The sequence below is a fragment of the Bubalus bubalis genome, chromosome X (assembly GCF_019923935.1).
Source record: "Bubalus bubalis isolate 160015118507 breed Murrah chromosome X, NDDB_SH_1, whole genome shotgun sequence".
Taxonomy (NCBI): domain Eukaryota; kingdom Metazoa; phylum Chordata; class Mammalia; order Artiodactyla; family Bovidae; genus Bubalus; species Bubalus bubalis.
Window position 1 is genome coordinate 71304411 of NC_059181.1, and position 24005 is coordinate 71328415.

Sequence of the window (24005 nt, forward strand, 5' to 3'; positions counted from 1 at the left end):
AAAGGCATGGAAATAGGAGAAGGCAATGGCACCCCACTCCAGTACTCTTGCCTGGAAAATCCCATGGGCGGAGGAGCCTGGTAGGCTGCAGTCCATGGGGTCACTAAGAGTCAGACATGACTGAGCGACTTCACTTTCACTCTTCACTTTCATGCATTGGAGAAGGAAATGGCAACCCACTCCAGTGTTCTTGCCTGGAGAATCCCAGGGACGGGGGAGCCTGATGGGCTGCCATCTATGGGGTCACACAGAGTTGGACATGACTGAAGCGACTTAGCAGCAGTAGCAGCATGGTTATTGTAGTGGGGATTAAACAATGATTATTCAAGGAAGTTGGTTTGGGGAGCAATGGATGAGACTGTATGGATTTTGTAGGGCCAGTTTATGGTGGGAGCTCCTCATAAACAAACACACTTCATGTTTGCTTTGATAGTCAGTGGAAACCTGTCTTAAGTATTTCAGGCCACACTGTTCTTAGTGACACATGAAAATTATGTTTTAGGAAGGAAAATAGCTAACAGTTATTGAGTACTTTCCCTGTTCCACACAATGTATTAAAAATGATATTTAAGAAGGTAACCTTTGGAGTTGGTTGAACTTGAAGTCTGACCTTAACTCTGGAATTTATTAGGTAAATGACTTTAGGAAAATTACTCATTCTCCTGAGTTTCCCTGAGTCTTTATCTGAAAAACTGACGTGATTATATCTACCTCTCAAAGTTGTTGCACGAATCACATAGATTGGAGAAGGGAGAATCTATTAGGATGCTATTACAATTATTGAACCTAGGCAAATATGATAAAGCATTAGAATGGAGAGGGAGGACAAAGTAAAGAAGTAGGACAGGTGACTGACTGTCTCCACTCTCATTCATGTTGCAAGTTCCTTATATCTGTTCATTTGACATAATCTGGGAAGTATAATTATTGTGGTGGGAGATCCTTAGAAACACACTTTACGTTTGTTTTGGTAGTCAATGGAAACCACTCGGGGCATTATCAATTGTTATTGTTTGCTCATTTCCCTAGAGCTACAAATAACCTTTTGCTCTCTCTGTTCACCGTTTCCACATCTCCTGAAAGGTATGATCCAAATTCCCTTTCCATAACCAGTTACAAAGCAAACAAAACAAAAATCATTCACTTTCTTATACTGTATTTTCAATTTCTTCCTCCATTCTTGAGTTTGCCAGTCAATCAGGCTTCCTGAGAATTCTCACGGAAGCAGGATTCCCTAATGTAACAAAAAGCGAAACTCAAAAAGAAAACCAATCCTGCTGTTTCTGGAGTTGTGGCAACCTGATACTTTTCCTAAGCCACAGCACTCAGTCCTTCAGGGTCCAATTCCTGCCGCCAGCTAACACCAAAACTATCACTACAAAATAGCAGTCTTAAAATGCACAAGGCTTTGAGAACTTGGCCTTTCTTACTAATGTCTGGTTTCAACGTAGAACTTCCTCTTCCAGAGGAGAATTTCCTCTTTCAAAGAAAATATCTTATTTGTATACATTTCTGGGCAGGAAGGCGCAGAACTTTGAGTCTCCGTGAGGAAAGGTCCTTCATTGCAATCAAATTTAACTCAACGCTCCTTTCTTTTTCTTTCTCCTTTCCTTATTTTCTCGGATTCAACAGATCTCGCGGTGCTATTCGAGATTCAAAAAAAAAAAAAAAAAAAAGAAATGATGCAAACGAGCCTGTGCCTTCTGGACTTTGGGGCTGGGATTGCAGCGGTCGAAGCGCAGTGAAAGCAGCCAAGGGCGGGGCTCTGGCAAGTTCCCCTTCCACCTTCCCCCACCCTTCTTTTCCAAACTCTGTACGGCCCTTAGCTTGATTCCAGACTTTGCTGCAGCTGCTCTCCAGCCGTTTGCAGGATTCAAAGAACTACAGAAGCTGTTCCCAAGATGGTGATCCGTGTGTATATTGCATCTTCCTCTGGCTCCATGGCGGTAAGGAAGGTGGAAAGCCCATCTTTGTTATTTTTCTACACATCAGTCTCCTGCTGCCCCAGAACCCTTGAATTGCCGCCCCAGAACCCTTGAATTGCATAAGTTAGTCTGGCAGCTTCTTCTTCGGTAGGCACAGGCACTTCCCACCCAACCCCCCGTCTTCCTTTTCTGCTCTTTGTTGCATCGATTTCGTTTTTCCATGGAGTTTAGCTTTCTTTGTCTTACGATGTTAGGGCCACATTTCTTCTTTGAAGGAAAACGAAAGCTTGGGAGTTTTGGGAGATGGTGGTATAGGGTTTTTAGGGTTAGGTGAAGAAATCAAGTCACATACTGGTAAGAATGGGACATTTCACATATGTGTTCAAAGTATGGAGGCAAGAGACAGGGGTGCACATCTGTAAGGGATGTAAAACATGGTCTTACTGATGATGATGAAGTGGAGGCCTACTAAGGCACTGTGATTATATTTCACAGAGACCCCTATAATCAAAGAGTTATATTTTGCCAATGTATAAGAGACAGTTATTTAACTTTGGCCTAAAGAGTCTGTTAGAACTAGGCAGAATGGGAGACATCAGGAACAATGATAAACATTTTTTTTTTTAAACAATGTGATAAGGGATCTGTTTTTTCCTTCCATATCTTACCTTATTTTGACTTTTTCCTTTTCTTTCAAAAAACATTACTTCGAACAGTTTCTAACTGCTTCAAGTATATTGAGAACTGGAAAGGGAACTAAAAAGTGGCTTTCTTGTGTAGGTGCAGACCCCAGTGACTGCTTCTTCAATTGATAGGACATCCCCCTCTCATTCATGAGCTCTTAATTTAGAATAACAATTTTCAATAGTTTTGGGGAGCAATAGGCTGGCTAAACTAGGGGAAAGCTGAGTGTATATGCATGGTAAATAAAAGTGTCTCTTTCACAATTCGCAAAAAGCAGATTTTTTTGCTTTTTGGGCTCAGGATGTGGGTTTGGGATGCAGAATGTATGAACCCCCTCTCTCTTCTGAGCTTTAGGGCAGCAGCAACAAAAAAAATTCCATGTTTTTTGTTGTTATGTATTTTTGTTTTGTTTACCCCCAAGAGGATTTGGAATAGAACTGAAAGTTGTGTGAAATCACAAGAACTTTGAACCTTCAAGTTGTCTGGCAACTGTATGTGGCTGTATTTAGACAGTTTTGAAATAGAACACTTAAGCTTACATTTTGGAGTAAGTTTAGGTTGAAAACAAAAAGAAAACTTCGTATATTGTTTTTGAACTTCATTTTATGAGCTTCTTGCCTTATTATTTTCCATATATATTAATTATGATATTTGAAATAATGTTTGAGCTGCTCAGAGTCTCAAGTCCAATACAGTAATTGTAAAATTTAGAAGATCAGCTTAATACCTTTAGTTAAATCCCAAATTAGGTTGAACAGATCAGGAAGTTAGTTTTGATGATTGTATTGGATAACATGCAGTTTCAATACTGCTTATTTATTCTTTGCTTTCTTGCTCTTCTACCCCTTCCTAAAAAGCAGATTCAACAAGAAACTCCTTTCAGAATTTCTGTTCAAGTAGAAACAACTATTCCTCTTTCTTTGTTTAGACTTTAGTTTCTTAGGGCCTTAAAATTTACTACTATCTCCTACTATGTCCTTTACCAGATTCCATTGTTGAAGACTATACAAATAAGAAATATTTATGCTTTTTGTGTTTTGTTTCAATTATTTTTCTTATGGGTAATTATAGATTTGTCTGTTGTTGCAGTAATTATAGTTCTTGTAAACCTGTTATCAAAATTCTACAGCATCTTGCCAAAATAAATTTTTGTTCTATTATAATCTAATAGTACTTTTAAATAATATTAAAACAGTGTAAAATTAGTAAGCTTCAGAAGAGTTATTTTATAACATACATGGGGACTCTTCAGTTTGCAATACTAAGGTCTTTCCTTTAAGAATGCTGTCGTGTTGTATTTTAACATATGATTTAGAAATTTTGAGGCAAATATCCTAACAGGAGCTCAGCAATAATTACACAAAGAGAGATGCTTCCATAAGTGACTAAGTATAGTTCTCTGAAGAGCGTTTAAAGGAAAGCTTTTGGTTTTGGATTGTGAAATCTTTGTTTTCTTACTCCTGTTAGTGATTTTAATAAAATTACCAACACTAGATGTTTTATCAAGCAAGAGAGGATCTATGATAATTACAACTTAGTGTGACCTTAACTCAAGAGTACCTATCCTTCACTGTCCAATTAAAACAAGTTTTCAAACTTGTATTCAACTCTGCCCCAATTACAAAGGTGTAGCACTTGCTTCTCAAAAGTTTAGAAATGAAAGTGAATATGTTGGTTTTTATACCATTATAAAATGGTATAAAATTCCTTGATAATAGCCATAATAGTGATAGTAAGTAGGGACATTTAAGTGTGTCAGATACTATCTCATTTTTTCTTATCCTATGATTGTCTCTATTTTTAGGGTAAGGAAATATAGGTTCAGAGAGGTTAAACAACTTTCTCAAGGTCATACAATTAGTAAGCCACAGAGTTTGAATCCAGTACAAGCTGTTTGAATCCAAATGATACATGTTTAAAGAAATACATCCTCCCAGTGATGCATGACAGTTAGGAGACATGCAGATATAAATGTGAACAGAAGGGAGTAAGTCCTGTAAGTGGAATTGCTTGGGCATATACAATCAGGGGGATAGAAAAATGAGGATCTAGTATAGAGGAGGGATAGTATGTCTAAAGGTAAATGTCAATAAGTGTGCTAAATTCACTTAAGGCCAGGGATATAGAGAAGATGCACATTTGGAATTGGTCTTATATAGGAAAAGGATAATATTCAGGTCTTAATACTGTTTTTTAATTTTTTTAGGTACAAACCATTTAATAAGAATGCAACTCCCAAGTTGTCTGTCTATAGGAAGTGATTTCTGCTTTTTCAGAACTGCTCATGCATGTTTTGACTTACTGTAACATAACAGTATATGCCATGCCATTTTTTTTCCTTGAAATTGTAATATACTATAAATTTGCATTTAATGGAAGAGGAATAGTAAGCATAGAGCCTATAATAAACTTAATGAATTTCAATAACTTAACAAAAATCAACCTTGGCCTTTGATCAGGATCTCTAGAGTGATAATAGCATGGAGAATTATAATTGACTTAGAGGTTTCTTCCCATACTTTTCCTCAGGTCCATAATTATCTCCATTTCAGGGTCTCTATGCATTTTAGATGTACTTAGTATAGAAATTTTACGATTGAGTAGATAGATTGTGATAAATTTCTGAGGGTATTATTTATGGACTAACTTTTGTAAAATGATCTCTTTTGTTTTACTGTTAAAACAAACAAGTTGTAGCTTAGATTGTCCATATAGTAAATGAAATCTACATAATTTTCCTTTGTGGCATTATTCTGTGTATGAGTTATAAAAGCTAGTGATTGCCAAAGCATTAGTCACTAGTCAGTATTTTCTTCATTTGGATAATATGGACATAAAACAACAAGCCACAGTTCTTCATCTGTATGATTCTCAAGTGTTCTCAATAATAATTGCATTATGTGAAAGAGTATTTGCTGCTGTTTTTTTTTTCATGGAAAGGCATTTTAAATATAACAGTGTGTGTATTTCAATCCTAAACCTCCAGTTTACCCCCCACCACACAAACTTCCTTACTGTAACCATAAGTTCATTCTCTAAGTCTGTTTTATATTTTGTGAATAGGTTCATTTGTATCATTTGTTTTTAAGATCCCATGTATCAGTGATGATATTTATCTTTCTCTGTCTGACTTCACTTAGTATAATCTCCAAGTCCATCCATATTGCTGCAAATGGCATTGTTTCATTCTTTTTAATGGCTGAGTGATATTTAATCATATGTATTTACCACATCTTCTTTATCCATTCATCTTTTGATGGATATTTAGGTTTCCTCCATTTCTTGGCTATTGTAAACAGTGCTGCAAAGAACACTGGGGTGCATGTATCCTTTTGAGCTATGGTTTTCTCTGGATATATGCCCAAGAGTAGGATTGCTGTATCGTATAGTGGCTCTATTTTTAGTTTTTTAAGGAATAGATGTGCTGTTCTCCATACTGACTGTATCAATTTACATTCCCACCACCAGTGTAGGAGGATTCCCTTCTCTCCACAGCCTCTCCAGCATTTATTATTTGTAGACTTTTAAATGATGGCCATTCTGACGGGTGTGAGGTGATAACCTCATTATAGTTTTGATTTGCATTTTACTGCAGATGGTGATTGCAGCCATGAAATTAAGAGACACTTACTCCTTGGAAGGAAAGTTATGACCAAACCAGATAGCATATTAAAAAGCAGAGACGTTACTTTGACAGCAAAGGTCCATCTAGTCAAGGCTATGGTTTTTCCAGTAGTCATGTATTGATGTGACAGTTGGACTGTGAAGAAAGCTGAGTGCCGAAGAATTGATGCTTTTGAACTGTGGTGTTGGAGAAGACTCTTGCAAGTCCCTTGGACTGCAAGGAGATCCAACTAGTCCATTCTAAAGGAGATCAGTCCTGGGTGTTCCTGGAAGGACTGATGCTAAAGCTGAAATTCCAGTACTTTGGCCACCTCATGCGAAGAGTTGACTCATTGGAAAAGATTCTGATGCTGGGAGGGATTGGGGGCAGGAGGAGAAGGGGACGACAGAAGATGAGATGGCTGCATGGCATCACCGACTTGATGGGCATGAGTTTCAGTGAACTCCGGGAGTTGGTAATGGACAGGGAGTGCTGCAGTTCATGGGGTCGCAAAGAGTTGGACATGACTGAGCAACTGAACTGAACTGAACTGAACTGTATAGTTAGTAATGTTGAGTATCTTTTCATGTGACTCTTGGCCATCTGTATGTCTTCTTTGGAGAAATGTCTCTTTAGGTCTGCTGCCCATTTTTGATTGGATTGTTTGTTTTTTTGATACTGAGCTGCATGAACTGTTTGTACATTTTGGAGATTAATCCCTTGTCAGTTGCATTGTTTGCAAATATTTTCTACCATTCTGAAGGTTGTCTTTTCATTTTGTTTATGGTTTACTTTGCTGTGAAAATCTTAATTAGGTCCCACCTGTTTATTTTTGTTTTTATTTCCATTACTCTGGAAGATAGATCAAAAAATGATCTTGCTGTGATTTGTCAAAGAGTGTTCTGCCTATGTTTTCCTCTAAGAATTTTATAGTATCTGGTCTTATATTTGGATCTTTAATTCATTTTGAGTTTATTTTTGTTTATGGTATTAAAGAATGTTCTAATTTCATTTTTTTTTTAACATGTAGCTGTTCAGTTTTCCTAGCACTATTTATTGAAGCAACCATCTTTTCTCCATTTTATAGTCTTGTCTTCTTTGTCACAGAAACATTGGACATAGGTGCATGAGTTTATTTCTGGGCTTTCTATTTTGTTCCATTGATGTACATTTCTGTTTTATGCCCGTACCGTAATGCTCTGATGACTGTAGCTTTCTAGTATATCCTAAAGTTAGGAAACCTGATTCTCCAGCTCTGTTGTCTTTTTCAAGATTTTTATTTATTTATTTATTTTTATTTTGGATCTTCTGTCTCTTCATACAAGTTTTAAGATTTTCTGTTCTAGTTCTGTGAAAAATGTCATTCATATTTTGATAGGGATTGGATTGAATCTGTAGATCACCTTGGGTAGTGTAGTCATTTTGAAAATATGATCCTTCCAGTAAAAAAACATGATATATCTTTCCATCTTTCTGTGTTGTCTTCAATTTCTTTCATCTTATAGTTTTCCAAGAACAGGTCTTTTGTCTCCTTAGGTAGGTATCAATTCAGTTCAGTCGCTCAGTTGTATTAGTATATTCCTGGTATATTGTTCTTTTGATGCAATGGTAAATAGGATTGTTTGTTTAATTTCTCTTTCTGATCTTTCATTGTTAGTGTATAGAAATGCAACAGATTTCTGTGTATTAATTTTGTATCCTGCAACTTTACTGAATTCATTCATGAGCTCTAGTAGTTTTCTGGTAACATCTTTAGGATTTTATACATATAGTATCATGTCATATTCAAGAAGTGACAGCTTTATTTCTGCTCTTCTAATTTGGATTCCTTTTATTTCTTTTTTCTTCTCTGATAACCATGGGTAGGACTTCCAAAACTCTGTTGAATAAAAATGACAAGAGTGGGCATCCTTGTCTTGTTTTTGATCTTAGAGGAAATATTTTCAGCTTTTCACTATTGAGTATTATGGTATCTGTGGATTTGTCATTTATTGCCACTGCTCTTTGTATTTATAAATAGAACGTTAATTTGAAATATGCTGTGGTCTTTGTCATAGCTGCCAAGGTTTGTTTGAATGCTGTGTAAAGATATTCATAAGTTATTTAGAAGAGCAAAATTAGAAATTTCATGAGATGGCCATTTGGGCATGCTTTTTGGATGCCCTGAACCGTGGGAGATGGCAGCTCTCATGAGGCAAATGCAGGAACAATCTAAAAACTGGTGCCTTTAGATTGATGTCCTATATTTAGTGGCTGATTTCCTTAATGTCACAGCAGCAATGGCAAAACCTTTGGAATAATTTTGCCCAATTTAAAGAGGCTCGGGAGACACACTTACCAATGATCATGACTCTTGGGTTTTTGAAATTCAAATGGTTGTAGGAAAGAATGCATTGCAGAAGTTTAGTAAGAATTTCATAATATGGTAGGAGAAAAGGATACAATAAATTTATTTTTAGCTCAAAGACTATTCTGTCAGGGAAAGTGCTTTGATTAATAAACCTTAAGGTCAACCCTCCCCCCAGTGACTCAGTGGTAAAGAATCCACCTGTAATGCAGGAGATGCAGGAGACATGGGTTTGATCCCTGGGTCAGGAGAGATCCCCTGGAGGAGGGCATGGTAGCCCACTCCATTATTCTTGCCTGAAAAATCCCATGGACAGAGGAGCTTGTCAAGCTACAGTCCATGAGGTCTTTAAGGGTCAGACAGGACTAAAGTGACTGAGCACAGCATGGCACCCCCTGGGTTGTGCTGGAAAAGAAAAATAAATTGAAGCCCTAGACATAGTCAAGTCAAATGTTCTGATTTTCTGTAGTTAATCTTTAAATTATTTCCCAAAGTATATATTGTGCTGTGAAGCATATATTTTACAAGAATATTTTCTGCTTTAGGTGAATTATCAAGGGTAAATGTGTTTCATTTCCTACTGATAAAATTAAACAGATTGAGAATCTGTTGATGACTATATGACCATCTGTTTGCATTCAGTTCTGTTGTACTTTGCAGCGTACCAGGAACCCTTCTAAGCCCAGTATTTAATTACTTCCTCCAAAGCAGACCAAGATTAAACAAACATACATTTAGAAAGAGGATGCAGCTCATTTATGATGACTATTTTTATTATTATGAGAGCAAAGCTGACTTTTCACACTTGGCCAATAGAGAATAATTTTAAGCAAAGGGGTTGTTTTCTGGTTCAGTCCCTCACATTTTAGCTTTATTGGTTTGTTGGAAGTGTTTCTGATTGCCAGAACATCAGTCAAAAGTTAAATATAAGTTTAAAAATATCACCACAAATTTATAAACTGTATGTTTAAAAGTATTCAGTAGTGCTGCTAGATTTTTGTTTCATTACTTTTCATTAACCTGGTTAATCAGGATTGGACCCTAGTAATGGTAAAGCCTAACATTTGTTTATGCATTGTGTATGTCAGGCACAGTGCCCAGTGTTTTACATACTTCATTTCAATTAGTTGAATCCTTGTGATAACGTTGGGAAGTAAGTAGTAATATTAGATCTATTTCATGTGACTGAAAGGGATATTGCTAAGACCCAGAAACTAGGTACATTGCTCAAGGTCAAAGAGTTACAAATGGTAGAACTAGGATCAGAACTCAGGTTGTTCTGACTAAACATTCCTAAGCATTGTGTTATTTGTACTCTCTCTTACTGGATAGATACTGAACAGAAATTATGTCAATAGTACATTAAAATCTTTCCATGTGATTGGGAACATATAACTGCCATTTAATAAATATAAGATGCCTGAAAAGAAGGAAAAAGACTGGATGATGCCTAACTAGGCAAATGTGTCATCTATAATCTGCATATGAGAGTTAGGTGTGAGTGGGGAAGATAGGTTAGTAGCAACATTTTCATATACAATTTAGTTCTTTTTTTTTTTTTCCTTGAATAAAATTGCTTAACCAAGGACATCTTTTTTAAATAGCATTTGTGGCATGTATAGAATTTTTATGAGTTTGATTCTTTTTAACATAATTAACATGTGGCTTGTAATGATTCTATAAATATAAATTAATCAAGAAAGCAGTACTTCTGTGACTTGTAAACTCTGGTTCTGAACTCTAGTCTTTGAGTTCTGTCCCTTTGGCTTAGTCCTTTTTGGAAATGAGACCCTGTCACAGAGTTGGAGTACAGCCCAACATTTTTGCTGAGGGGATTTCCAGCAGTGACTCAAGACAAAAAGAACTTCACCTTTTTAAAACCGGAGAATAGTCTTCTTAGTTGAGCTACAACATGAGAAAATGTTGTTTCTTTTACTACCACTCAGCCAATTGTTTCACCATAAGTGCAGCATATTTCTCAACACTGAAATTATAACAGTCTCTATATATTGAATAGTGGCTTTATTATTTAAGAAATCATTCTATCCACTGTGATTTAGAAGGAAGATGAGCATAAACAAGTACTTAATATGTTACAAATATGATAAAGCATCTCATTTTTAATTTTAATTTATCATGTAAGTAATTTATCAGCTTTAGTTGATAATAGTAAGAACTATCACTCATTGGGCACTTAAAATATGCCAGGCATAGTGGTAAGAACTTTCGATGCATTGTGTCATTTAATTCTTATGGCAGTTCAGTGGAGTCAGTACTCCCATTATGCTCATTTTTTTTTTTTCTTCCCTTTTCCCCCTTTTTTTTTACTGAGATATAGTTGATTTACAATATTATATATATCAGGAATACAACTAGTGATTCACATTTTTTAAAGGTTGTGCTCCATTTATATTTAATACAAAATATTGTATATATTCCTTGTGCTGTACAATATATACTTGTAGCTTATATATTTTATATGTAGTAGTAGTTGGTACCTCTCAATCCTCTATTATTATGACTCTTTTAAGAAGAGGAAACAGACTGAGAGACCTAGCAATGCTAAAGAACCAGCAAACACCCTTCAGATCTGTCTGATTCCAGAGCTCTTAATCTTAATGCTTATGTTACTCTACCTAATGATTGTTATTTATTAATTATCCGGTATGAATGTAGCTCTGAAATTAGTTTAAAAGTCATCGTAAAATTGCTTTTCTTCTGAACTTGGGAAATCACGAAAAATACTTCTTAATTAATTGGTCTATAGCAGTACCAAGAATAATTCTAGTTGCCTGTTCATGTAAAGAACTTAGAATTCTTTAGAGTAGAAATTTAAAGTCATAAAAGCTTATGTGTGTATGATTAGTTAGAATGCAGAACATGTACTTTTATCCCAATATAAAAAAGTTACCTTGTGTAAGACAGTCTAACTAAAAGTATATTAAAACATATTGTTTTTGGGAAAGAATTTTAAGCTTTTAGCTAGAGAATGTAGTTTTATGGTGAGGTATGCCTGATGCCTGGGTAATATGATTAGGGAACTAAACCCACCTTTGCTTCTCATCACCCTCACAAGTGGAATATAAATAACATAAAATTAATAGTATTATGGAAGAAATTTTCTGCAAGTAATTGTCATTGGAAATCTGTTACTAAATATTGTGTAATCTGATCTCACACTTTCAGAATCTTAAGCATAATTGGTCTTGCTCATCAACTAAATATTTCGAACTCAAAAAGCTGTGGTTGTGGTGAAACTTTTTCAATGAGTTTCTACTTAAAATTTTTAGAAATAAAGGTCTTGAATTTAAATATTCTGAGCAATATTGAGAGGACACTCAGGATGGTGGTGGTGATATAGCAAATTGGCCAGGCAACAAGTCAAATATCTGGCGAGTTTTAAAGGGAATATGTAGAAAGTGTGGCAAGATCCATAATAAGGCTGATTCTATATCAGACTTTGGAATTTATGTGATTTTTTAAAAAAAAGTTGTTGAAAGGAAAATCTAAAAATATTATAGGAGAATGTGACTAAACATTTTTTGTCCAGTTGCATTAGGACTTATTGTTACATTCTGAAGTTGAAATTGAAGAATAATTTTTGTTTGGTATATGTTTGTATCCCTTTTGTTTTATGGTTATGATCAGTCTCTGTGTGGAGTCTTAAAAGAGGAGTATGTATATATCTCCCTTGATATTTAGTCTGACTCTACCAAAAAGATGACCTTAGAACTAAAGCTATACATTCCAGGGAATCCTTACACTACCAAAATATCAGGGTCTGTATAGGGGAAGTCCCATCAGTCACATAGCATGTATATACTTTTAAAATTCAGTGACTCTAGATTTCATGAAAAGTTGATGCTTTGAAATACAAAACATCTAGCACAGTATTATTTAAATAATTTATGTCTGGATACCTAAGTAGATTAACTATAAATCAATATATACTTACTTTTTGAAAATCATTTGCTACAGAGATATATTTTATTTTTTCACTGTATAATGTAGTGAGATAGAGGAATATTGGAGTTGTATTTTATAAATCCAGGCATACAGTGCATAAATATCTTATTTCTTGGAATATATAGAGAACATCAAAAATGGGCTACTGCTACAACAATTAGATACTATATTGTGCAACAGCTCATGTTAAGAGATTCTGGGGGAAGAAAAGTACAAAAGTACAAAACCTGAACTTCTGGGTTGTCCACATATTTCTCCAAAAACAGTTATAAGGAAAAGTACACAATCTCCTAATAAGTGAGATAGTTTGTTAGTTGCCAAGTCATTTCTGACTTTTTGTGACCCCATGGACTGTAGCCCAACAGGCTCCTCTGTCCATGGAATTCTGCAGGCAATGGAGAATCCTTGCCTGAATGGAGTGGGTAGACACTCCATTCTCCAGGGGATCTTCCCAACCCAGGGATTGAACCCGGGTCTCCTGCATTGCAGGTAGATTCTTTACCGTCTGTGACACCAGGGAAGCCCAATGAGTGAGATAATTATGACCTAATTCCATACCCACATTTGCAAAAGGGACCACTTTTTAATGTCCTTATAAGACTTCATGAAAATACTTGAAGTTGGAATGGTAGACATTAATTTATATGTCTGGTTTGTTTTAATAAAAATGTATAGCAAGGAGAAGGCAATGGCACCCCACTCCAGTACTCTTGCCTGGAAAATCCATGGACGGAGGAGCCTGGTAGTCTGCAGTCCATGGGGTCGCTAAGAGTCGGACACGACTGAGCGACTTCCCTTTCGCTTTTTACTTTCATGCATTGGAGAAAGAAATGGAAACCCACTCCAGTGTTCTTGCCTGGAGAATCCCAGGGACGGGGAAGCCTGGTGGGCTGCCATCTATGGGGTTGCACAGAGTCGGACACGACTGAAGTGACTTAGCAGCAGCAGCATAGCAATTTTCATTTCATATGATTAGTCATGAGCTCTTATTATATATAAAAGCATATAATAAAAAAGACAGATGCTTGTTGTTGTATATAATAGCATTAAACTTTTTAAAAACATTTTCTCAAACTACAAAGAGATTGCGTCTACCATAGTAATTGTTTTAAAGTCACATGAACCAAAATAAGTGAGGCAGTCTGGAGATGTCAGTTTTTGAGACTACATAATATGGTCTGCAAATAAGGAGTTGTATGTGATGTGAGGGCTCAAAGGCAGAAGCCTTGCCTGAAAGTTGGCATGCTATCTCACAGGAATCAACATTCTACTTCCCAACGAATGTCCCAAGGTACTTTGTCTACCCTTTTTAGTCACCCTGTTAATGATCTCCTTGAATAACTATTCTGAAAACAACAATAGTTTATTAGTTCAATTCAAGCTTTACTCAATTTTCCTCTCATCACATTGGAGAAGGGTGTGGGAAGTAGATCTTAGGTATAGTTTGCACTTTCTTGTTATATTTGAACATTTTTTTCACAGGCATGATTTTCATGATTATTTTACAGTTCTGTTTAAAGCCAGATGTACCAGTGATGAAAAGTTAAAGATTTGTGGTAAAACTGCCTATCAGTTACCTTGGAATACTGGAACAAATCATGCTAAGCCCCCTTTTCATTATCTGAAAAATACCTTTTAGACTTCCTAATAATCCCTTCACTTTGGGATCCTGGCCTTGATCTTTTGTGTAAACAGTTATGTCTTACAAAAATCTGAGGTATATTTATATTTATTTATAAATCCCCAATCATCCTATATTTGCTCTCCCTTCCTGTTCTCCTTGGCCCTTTCTTTTTTCCTTTCTAAAGGATTATAGGACTTCCAGCAGTATGGTTTAATGTTTGGTTCAGGGTTTTCTACATATCAATGTCCTGTATTTAGGTAGGGTTTAGTTCATGCCAACTGCTATGTTAAATTTGAAAAGGATCATCTCTTGAGCCAGACTGCCTAGGGAGGGGGCTATTCAGTGTTTGCCATTGGTCAAGCTTATAGCAAAAAGACTAAATGCTGAAATAATCAATATTTCTCTTTTGCTTCCACCAACTCTTTAGATAAAGATACTTTTAGCTCCTCCTTCCCCCTTCCAACATATTTTTAACTCTTCCCATCACAAACATTTGAATCCTATCAAAAATGGTTGCACCAATTACCAAAATTAATAAGCATCAAAATCCAGTTGGGCCTTGTTGTTCCTGTGGATAAATTTTCTCCTAGTACCAGATTGGTCTTAAAATAGCATTATGGGAAATTCCCTGGTTTCCCAGTGGTTAGGACTTCACGCTTTCACTGCAGGGTGCATGGGTTTGGTCTATGGTCAGGGAACAAGTATCCTGCATGCTGTATGTCATATAAAAAATAGTATTATGGCTTTCAAATTTTTGTGACAATGCTTTAGTGTACTAAAGCAACTATATCTCGATAGAAAGAGCATGGTAAAAGTTAATCTATTTTTTTGGACTGATGTCACTTATTATTATGAAACCTAGAGTAGAACACTGAAAATTCCTTCTTCATTGTGGAAATAAATGGCTTTCAGTCTTTCCCATTTTTCTCAACATCAAACATACTAAAAATAAAATATTAAAAGCATCTGCATAGAAGGGATCATAAGAAGTTACCCAGTCCATACACATAAGGACTGCCTGTGAATTGTCCCAGAAGGATCATAATCAATTTTCTCTTAGTAAAGTCTCCAAAGGAGGAATATATAACCTTCCTTGATAATATGCTATTTCTTGTTGTCCTAGACTTTGGGACTAGGATTGTGGAAATCTGGGTAACTGATGGTTATTTTTTTACCTCTTTTTGTGCAGTGAAGAGAAAGATTAGTTTATTGAAGTTGTGAAAGCAAAAAAAAAGAAAAGCTCTGTACAATACATAGAGATCCACTTGTTATCAGTTCAACACATATTTATTGAATACCTGCTGATAAAACATTCAGCTCTGTGAGGGAAAAGGTGTTTGTTCTAAAAGAATGTACAGCCTGCCTTGTTTTGGAAGGCTTAAAATAGGTTTAGTGGCTTTTCTTCCCCCTCTTCTCTTCAGCCCCTCTGGTTATTGTTCATGCCTATAGATTTGTACACTCTTAGTTTAGTTCAGTTCAGTCACTCAGTCGTGTCTGACTCTACAATCCCATGAATTGCAGCACGCCAGGCCTCCCTGTCCATCACCAACTCCCGGAGCTCACTCAGACTCATGTCCATTGAGTCAGTGATGCCATCCAGCCATCTCATCCTCTGTCGTCCCCTTCTCCTCCTGCCCCCAATCCCTCCCAGCATCAGAGTCTTTTCCAATGAGTCAACTCTTCTCATGAGGTGGCCAAAGTACTGGAGTTTCAGCTTTAGCATCATTCCTTCCAAAGAAATCCCAGGGCTGATCTCTTTTAGAATGGACTGGTTGGATCTCCTTGCAGTCCAAGGGACTCTCAAGAGTTTTCTCCAACACCACAGTTCAAAAGCATCAGTTCTTCTGCGCTCAGCCTTCTTCACAGTCCAACTCTCACATCCATACATGACCACTGGAAAAACCATAGCCTTGACTAGACAGACCTTTATTGGCAAAGTAATGTCTCTACTTTTTAATGTGCTATCTGGGTCGGTCATAACTTTCCTTCCAAGGAGTAAGCGTCTTTTAATTGCATGGCTGCAGTCACGATCTGCAGCGATTTTGGAGCCCCCAAAAAATAGTCTGACACTGTTTCCACTGTTTCCCCATCTATTTCCCATGAAGTTATGGGACCAGATGCCATGCTCTTAATTTTCTGAATGTTGATTTTTAAGCCAACTTTTTCACTCTCCTCTTTTGCCTTCATCAAGGGGCTTTTGAGTTCCTCTTCACTTTCTGCCATAAGGGTGGTGTCATCTGCATATCTGAGGTTATTGATATTTCTCCCAGCAATCTTGATTCCAGCTTGTGCTTCTTCCAGCCCAGCGTTTCTCATGATGTACTCTGCATATAAGTTAAATAAACAGGGTGACACTATACAGCCTTGACGTACTCCTTTTCCTATTTGGAACCAGTCTGTTTTTCCATGTCCAGTTCTAACTGTTGCTTCCTGACCTGCATACAAATTTCTCAAGAGGCAGGTCAGGTGGTCTGGTATTCCCATTTCTTTCAGAATTTTCCACAGTTTATTGTGATCCACACAGTCAAAGGCTTTGGCCTAATCAATAAAGCAGAAATAGATGTTTTCCGGAACTCTCTTGCTTTTTCGATGATCTAGTACACTCTTAAGATCATACCATAAAAGAATATTCCCATATATTGGTTATTTTGTGAGACTTGTGATTTATTGAATTTATGCTAATCTCAAAAGAGCATCAGAGTAAAAAATATTCATGAAAAAATAAACATATTAAAGTGAATAATTCCTAAAGTCCAAGTATTGGGCATTGTTCATTTATAAAAGTTTATGGTGCTATTAATGGAAAAATATGGAATGGCTAATGTAAGACAGTTGCTCATAGTAGACTCTTATGATCCTTAGTATTTCTGTGGAGTCAGTTGTAACTTTTTTCATTTCTAATTTTATTAATTTGCGTCATCTCTCTCTTTTTTTTTTTTTTTCTTGATGAGTCTGGCTAAAGGTTTATCAATTTTGTTTATCTTTCCAAAGAACTAGCTTTTAGTTTCATTGATCTTTGGAACTGTTTTCTTCATCTCTATTTCATTTATTTCTGCTCTGATCTTTATGATTTCTTTCCTTCTACTAACTTTAGGTTTCGTTTGTTCTTCTTTCTCTAGTTGTTTTAGGTGTAAGTTAGGTTATTTGAGGTTTTTCTTGTTTCTTCTTCTTGTTCATTTTTTTTTTAATATTTTTTTATAATTGCTTTACAATATTGTTTTGGTTTCTGCCATACATCAAGATGAATCAGCCATAGGTATATATATGGCCCCTCCCTCTTGGACCTCCCATTCACCTCCCACCCCATCCCACTCCTCTGGTTTGTTACAGAGCCCTGGTTTGAGTTCCCTGAGTCATACAGTAAATTACCATTGGCTATCTATTTTACATATGGTAGTGCATATGTTCCCATGTTACTGTCTGAATTTGTCCCACCCTCTCCTTCCCCCACCCCCATGACTATAAGTCTTTTCTCTATGTCCGTGTCTCCAGTGCTGCCCTACAAATAGGTTCATCAGTACCATCTATCTCTATTCCACATATACACATACATTTATGATATTTGTTTTCCTCTTTCTGACTTACTTCACTCTGTATAATAGGCTCTAGGTTCATCCACTTTATTGGAACTGACTCAAATATGTTCCCTTTTATGGATGAGGGGCATATATTCCATTGTATATATGTACTGCAGCACCTTTACCCATTCATCTGTTGATGGATTTCTAAGTTGCTTCATGTCCTAACTATTGTAAATAGTGCTGCAGTGAACATTGGGATACATGTGCCTTTTTCAGTTTTGGTTTCCTCAGGGTATATGCCTAGTAGGAGGATTGCTGGGTCATTTGGTAGTTTTACTCTTGGTTTTTTTTAATCGAATCTCCATTCTGTCTTCTATAGTAGCTATATCAGTTCACATTCCCACCAACAATGCAAGAGGTTCCCTTTTCTCCACACCCTCTAGCATTTATTTTTTGTTGATTTTTTCATGATGGCATTCTGACCAGTGTGTACTGATATCTTATTATAGTTTTCATTTGCATTTATCTAATGATGAGTGATCTTGAGCATCTTTTCATGTGTTTATTAACCATCTCTACGTCTTCTTAGGTCTTTCGCCCACTTTTTGATTGGGTTCTTTGTTTTTCTGGTATTGAGTTGTAAGAGTGGCTTTTATATTTTGGAAATAAATCCTTTGTCAGTTGTTTCATTTGCTTTTATTTTCTCACATTCTGAGAGTTGTCTTTTCACCTTGTTTATACTTTTCTTTGCTGTACAAGAGCTTTTAAGTTTAATTAGGTCCCACTTGTTTATTTTTATCTTTATTTCCATTATTCTCAGAGGTGGGTCATAAAGAATCTTGCTGTGATTTATGTCATACAGTGTTCCACCTTTGTTTTCCTCTACCAGTTTTATAGTTTTTGGTCTTACATTTAGGTCTCTAATCCATTTTGAGTTTGTCTTTGTATATATTGTTAGGAAGTGTTCTAATTTCACTCTTTTGCACATAGCTGTCCAGTTTTCCCAGTGCCACTTACTGAAGAGACTGTCTTTTCCCTATTGTATATTCTTGCCTCCTTTGTCATATAGGTGCCCACAGGTGTGTGGATAGAAATCTCTGGGCTTTCTATCTTGTTCCGTTGGTCTATATTTCTGTTTTTGTCCCAGTATTGTACTGTCTTGATAATTGTAGCTTTGTAGTAATTGAAGCTTTCCAGCTTCCTGAAATCAGGAAGGTGGATTCTTCCAGCTCCATTCTTCTTTCTCAAGATTGTTTGCGTATTCGGGGTCTTTTGTGTTTCCATTCGAATTGTGAAAATTTTTGTTCTAGCTCTGTGAAAAATGCCATTGGTTATTTGAAAGACATTGTCTTGAATCTGTAGTTTATATTTGGTAGTAGTCATTTTCACAATATTAATTCCTCCAACCCAGAAACATGGATTATCTCTCCAACGGTTTATGTTGTCTTTGATTTCTTTCATGAGTGTTTTATAGTTTTCTGTATACAACTCTTTTGTCTCCTTAGGTAGGTTTATTCCTAGGTATTTTATTCTTTTTGTTGAAATGGTATTTGATTCCTTAATTTCTCTTTATGATTTCTTTTGTTAGTATATAAGAATGGAAGTGATTTCTGTGTATTTATTTTGTATACTGTGACTTTACTAAATTAACTGATTAGCTCTAAATTCTCTGATAGTATCATTAGGATTTTCTATGTATTGTTTCATGTCGTCTGCAGACAACTGAGAGTTTTATTTCTTCTTTTCCAATCTAGAATCATTTTCATTGCTTTTTCTTCTCTGATTGCCATGGCTAGCCCCTCCAAAACTATGTTGAATAATAGTGGGAAGAGTGGGTGCCTTTATCTTCTTCCTGATTTTAGAGGGAATGCTTTCACTTTTTCACCATTAAGAAAAATGTTTGCTCTGGGTTTGTTATATAGGGCCTTTATTATGTTGAGGTAGGTCCTTCTGTGGCAATTTTTTGAGGAGTTTTCATCATAAATGGGTGCTGAATTTTGTCAAAAGCTTTTTATGCATCTGTTGAGATGATCATATGATTTTTATCTTTCAATTTGTTAATATGGTGTATCACATTGATTCAGTTCAGTCACTCAGTCATGTCCGACTCTTTGAGACTCACTCCATGGACTGCAGCACGCCAGGCTTCCCTGTCCATCACCAACTCCCAGAGTCAACTCAAATTCACGTCCATCATGTCAGTGATGCCATCTAACCATCTCATCCTCTGTCATCCCCTTCTCCTTCTGCCTTCCATCTTTCCCAGTATCAGGGTCTTTTCCAATGAGTCGGTTTTTTGCACCAGGTGGCCAAAGTATTGGAGTTTCAGCTTCAGCATCACTCCTTCCAATAAATATTCAGGACTGATGTCCTTTAGGATTGACTGGTTGAATTTTCCTGCAGTCCAAGGGACTCTGAAGAGTCTTCTCCAACAACACAGTTTAAATACATTAATTCTTTGGCACTCAGCTTTCTTTATAGTCCAACTCTCACATCCATATATGACTACTGGAAAAACCGTAGCTTTGACTAGATGGACCTTTGTTGGTAAAGTAATGTTTCTGCTTTTTAATATGCTGTCTAGGTTGATCATAGCTTTTCTTCCAAGGAAACATTGATTGATTTGTGTATATTGCAGAATCCTTTTATCCCAGGGATAAACTTGACTTCATCATGATATATGGTATTTTTAATGTGCTGTTGGATTTTGTTGGCTAGAATTTTGTTGAGGATTATTGCATATGTGTTCATCAGAGTTATTGGCTTGTAATTTTCCTTTTTGTGTGATGTCTTTGGTTTTGGTATCAGGGTGACAGTGGCCTTGTAGACTGAGTTTGGAAATGTTTCTTCATCTGCAATTTTTTGAAAGAGTTTCAGAAGAATAGGCATTAGCTCTTCTCTAAAATTCAGCTGTGAAGCCATCTGGCCCTGGGCTTTTGTATTTTGGGAGTTTTTTTTTAATTACAATTTTTATTCCATTGCTTGTACTCGACTTGTTCATGATTTCTATTTCTTCCTGGTTCAGTCTTGGAAGGTTGAGTTTTTCTAGGAATCTGTCCATTTCTTCCAGGTTGTCCATTTTGCATTTAGTTGCTCATGATAGTCTTTTATGATTCTTTGTATTTCTGCATTGTCTGTTGTAACCTCTCCATTTTCATTTCTTTTTTCTTTTTTTGTTCATTTGATTCTTCTCCCATTTTTTCTTGATGAGTCTGGCTAATGGTTTGTTAATTTTATCTTCTCAAAGAATCCGCTTTTAGTTTTATTAATCTTTACTATTATTTCCTTCATTTCTTTTTCATTTATTATTGATCTGATCGTCATGATTTCTTTATTCCTACTAACTTCGGATTTTTTTTTTTGTTGTTTGTTTTGTTTTGTTTTCCAGTTGTTTTAAATGTAAAGGTAGGTTGTCTATTCAATGTTTTTCTTGTTTCTTGAGGTAGGATTGTCTTGCTATAAATGTCTCTCTTAGAACTGCTTTTGCTGCATCCTAAAGGTTTTGGGTCATTGTGTTTTTGTTGTCATTTGTTTCTAGGAATGTTTTCCAATTCCCTTTTTATTTCTTCAGTATCCTGTTTATTATTTAGAAACATATTATTTAGTCTCCATGTGACTGTTTTTAAGAGATCCCCCCCCCCACCCCCGTAATTAATACCTAGTCTCAGCATCATGGTCAGAAAAGATGCTTGAGATGATTTCAATTTTCTTAAATTTACTGAGGCTTAATTTGTGGCCCAAAATGTGGTCTGTCTTGGAGAATGTTCCATGTACACTAGTAAAGAAAGTGTATTCATCTGCATTTTGATGGAATGTCATGAAGATATCAATTAAATCCATCTATACATCTGTGTCTCTTTTGCTGTCTCACATACACGGTTGTCATTACCATCTCTTTGACAAAGGAGGCAAGAATATACAATGGATTAAAGCCAATCTCTTTAACAAGTGGTGCTGGGAACTCTGGTCAACCACTTGTAAAAGAATGAAACTAGAACACTTTCTAACACCATACACAAAAATAAACTCAAAATGGATTAAAGATCTAAACATAAGACCAGAAACTATAAAACTCCTAGAGGAGAACATAGGCAAAACACTCTCTGACATACATCACAGCAGGATCCTCTATGACCCACCTCCCAGAATATTGGAAATAAAAGCAAAAATAAACAAATGGGACCTAATTAACCTTAAAAGCTTCTGCACATCAAAGGAAACTATTAGCAAGGTGAAAAGACAGCCTTCAGAATGGGAGAAGATAATAGCAAATGAAGCAACTGACAAACAACTAATCTCGAGAATATACAAGCAACTCCTACAGCTCCACTCCAGAAAAATAAATGACCCAATCAAAAAATGGGCCAAAGAACTAAATAGACATTTCTCCAAAGAAGACATACAGATGGCTAACAAACCCATGAAAAGATGCTCAACATCACTCATTATCAGATAAATGCAAATCAAAACCACTATGAGGTACCATTTCACACCAGTCAGAATGGCTGCGATCCAAAAGTCTACAAGTAATAAATGCTGGAGAGGGTGTGGAGAAAAGGGAACCCTCTTACACTGTTGGTGGGAATGCAAACTAGTACAGCCACTATGGAGAACAGTGTGGAGATTCCTTAAAAAACTGGAAATAGAACTGCCTTATGACCCAGCAATCCCACTGCTGGGCATACACACTGAGGAAACCAGAAGGGAAAGAGACACGTGTACCCCAATGTTCATCGCAGCACTGTTTATAATAGCCAGGACATGGAAGCAACCTAGATGTCCATCGGCAGATGAATGGATAAGAAAGCTGTGGTACATATACACAATGGAGTATTACTCAGCCATTAAAAAGAATACGTTTGAATCAGTTCTAGTGAGGTGGATGAAACTGGAGCCTATTATACAGAGTGAAGTAAGCCAGAAAGAAAAACACCAATACAGTATACTAATGCATATATATGGAATTTAGAAAGATGGTAACAATAACCCTGTGTACGAGACACCAAAAGAGACACTGATGTATAGAACAGTCTTATGGACTCTGTGGGAGAGGGAAAGGGTGGGAAGATTTGGGAGAATGGCATTGAAACATGTAAAATATCATGTATGAAACGAGTTGCCAGTCCAGGTTCGATGCACGATGCTGGATGCTTGGGGCTGGTGCACTGGGACAACCCAGAGGGATGGAATGGGGAGGGAGGAGGGAGGAGGGTTCGGGATGGGGAACACATGTATACCTGTGGCGGATTCATTTTGATATTTGGCAAAACTGATACAATTATGTAAATTTAAAAACAAATAAATTCCATATATATGCATTAGTATTGGTTACTGTATTGGTGTTTTTCTTTTTGGCTTACTTAACTCTGTGTAATAGGCTCCAGTTTCATCCGCCTCAAGAATGGCATTAAAACATGTTCAATATCATATAAGAAACAAATCACCAGTCCAGGTTCCAAGCAGGATACAGGAATCTTGGGGCTGGTGCACTGGGATGACCCAGAGGGATGGTATGGGGAGGGAGGTGGATGGGGGTTCAGGATGGGGAACACGTGTACACCTCTGGTGGATGCATGTTGATGTATGGCAAAACCAATACAATATTGTAAAGTAAATAATAATAATAATAATAAAATAAAAAAAAATAAATCCATCTGCTCTAATGTGTCATTTAAGGCTTATGTTTCCTTATTAATTTTGTTTTGATGATCTGTCCATTGGTGTAAATGAGGTGTTAACATCCCCTAATATTATTGTGTTGCTGTCAATTTTCCCTTTTATGTCTGTTAATTTTTGCTTTATGTATTGAGGTGCTTGTATGTAGGATACATAATTACAATTGTTATGTCTTCTTCTTGGATCTCTTGATCATTGTGTACCATCTGTCTTTGTTTCTTACAATGTTCTTTATTTTAAGATCTACTTTGTCTGATATGAGAATTTCCACTCTGGCTTCTTTTTGATTTCCATTTGGATGGAATTTCTTTTTTCATCCTTTTACTTTCAGTCTTTATGTGTCTCTAGGTCTGAAGTGGGTCTCTTGTAGACAGCATATATATGAGTCTTGTTTTTGTATCCATTCAACCAATCTGTGTCTTTTAGTAAGACTGTTTAATCCATTTACATTTAAAGGTATTATACACACACACACACATACACACACACACACATACACACATATTGGCATCTTCTTAATTATTTTGTTTTTGTTTTGTAGGTCTTTTCCTTCTCTTGTCCCTTTCACATTTGTTGCAAAGCTCATTTGTTGTTGCTAAATACTCTTACTTTTTGCTTTTCTGTAAAGCTTTTGATTTCTCCATTGATTTTGAATAAG

At 36.3% G+C, this 24005-nt stretch overlaps 1 protein-coding gene across 4 annotated transcripts in view; it reads left to right on the plus strand.

The window, feature by feature from the left end:
- Window positions 1–1661: 1661 nt before the first annotated feature.
- The window catches only part of SH3BGRL (SH3 domain binding glutamate rich protein like), a 125994-nt gene continuing 103650 nt past the window's right edge, over window positions 1662–24005 (plus strand). The window contains exon 1 of one of the 4 annotated variants that reach the window (XM_044937541.2): window positions 1662–1946. In XM_044937541.2, coding sequence (XP_044793476.1) covers window positions 1902–1946 — 45 coding nt within the window. In that variant the 5' untranslated portion in view covers window positions 1662–1901. The remainder of the gene's footprint in view (window positions 1947–24005) is intronic. The other 3 variants (XM_025277069.3, XM_044937540.1, XM_006074905.4) reach the window with 3 other exon arrangements.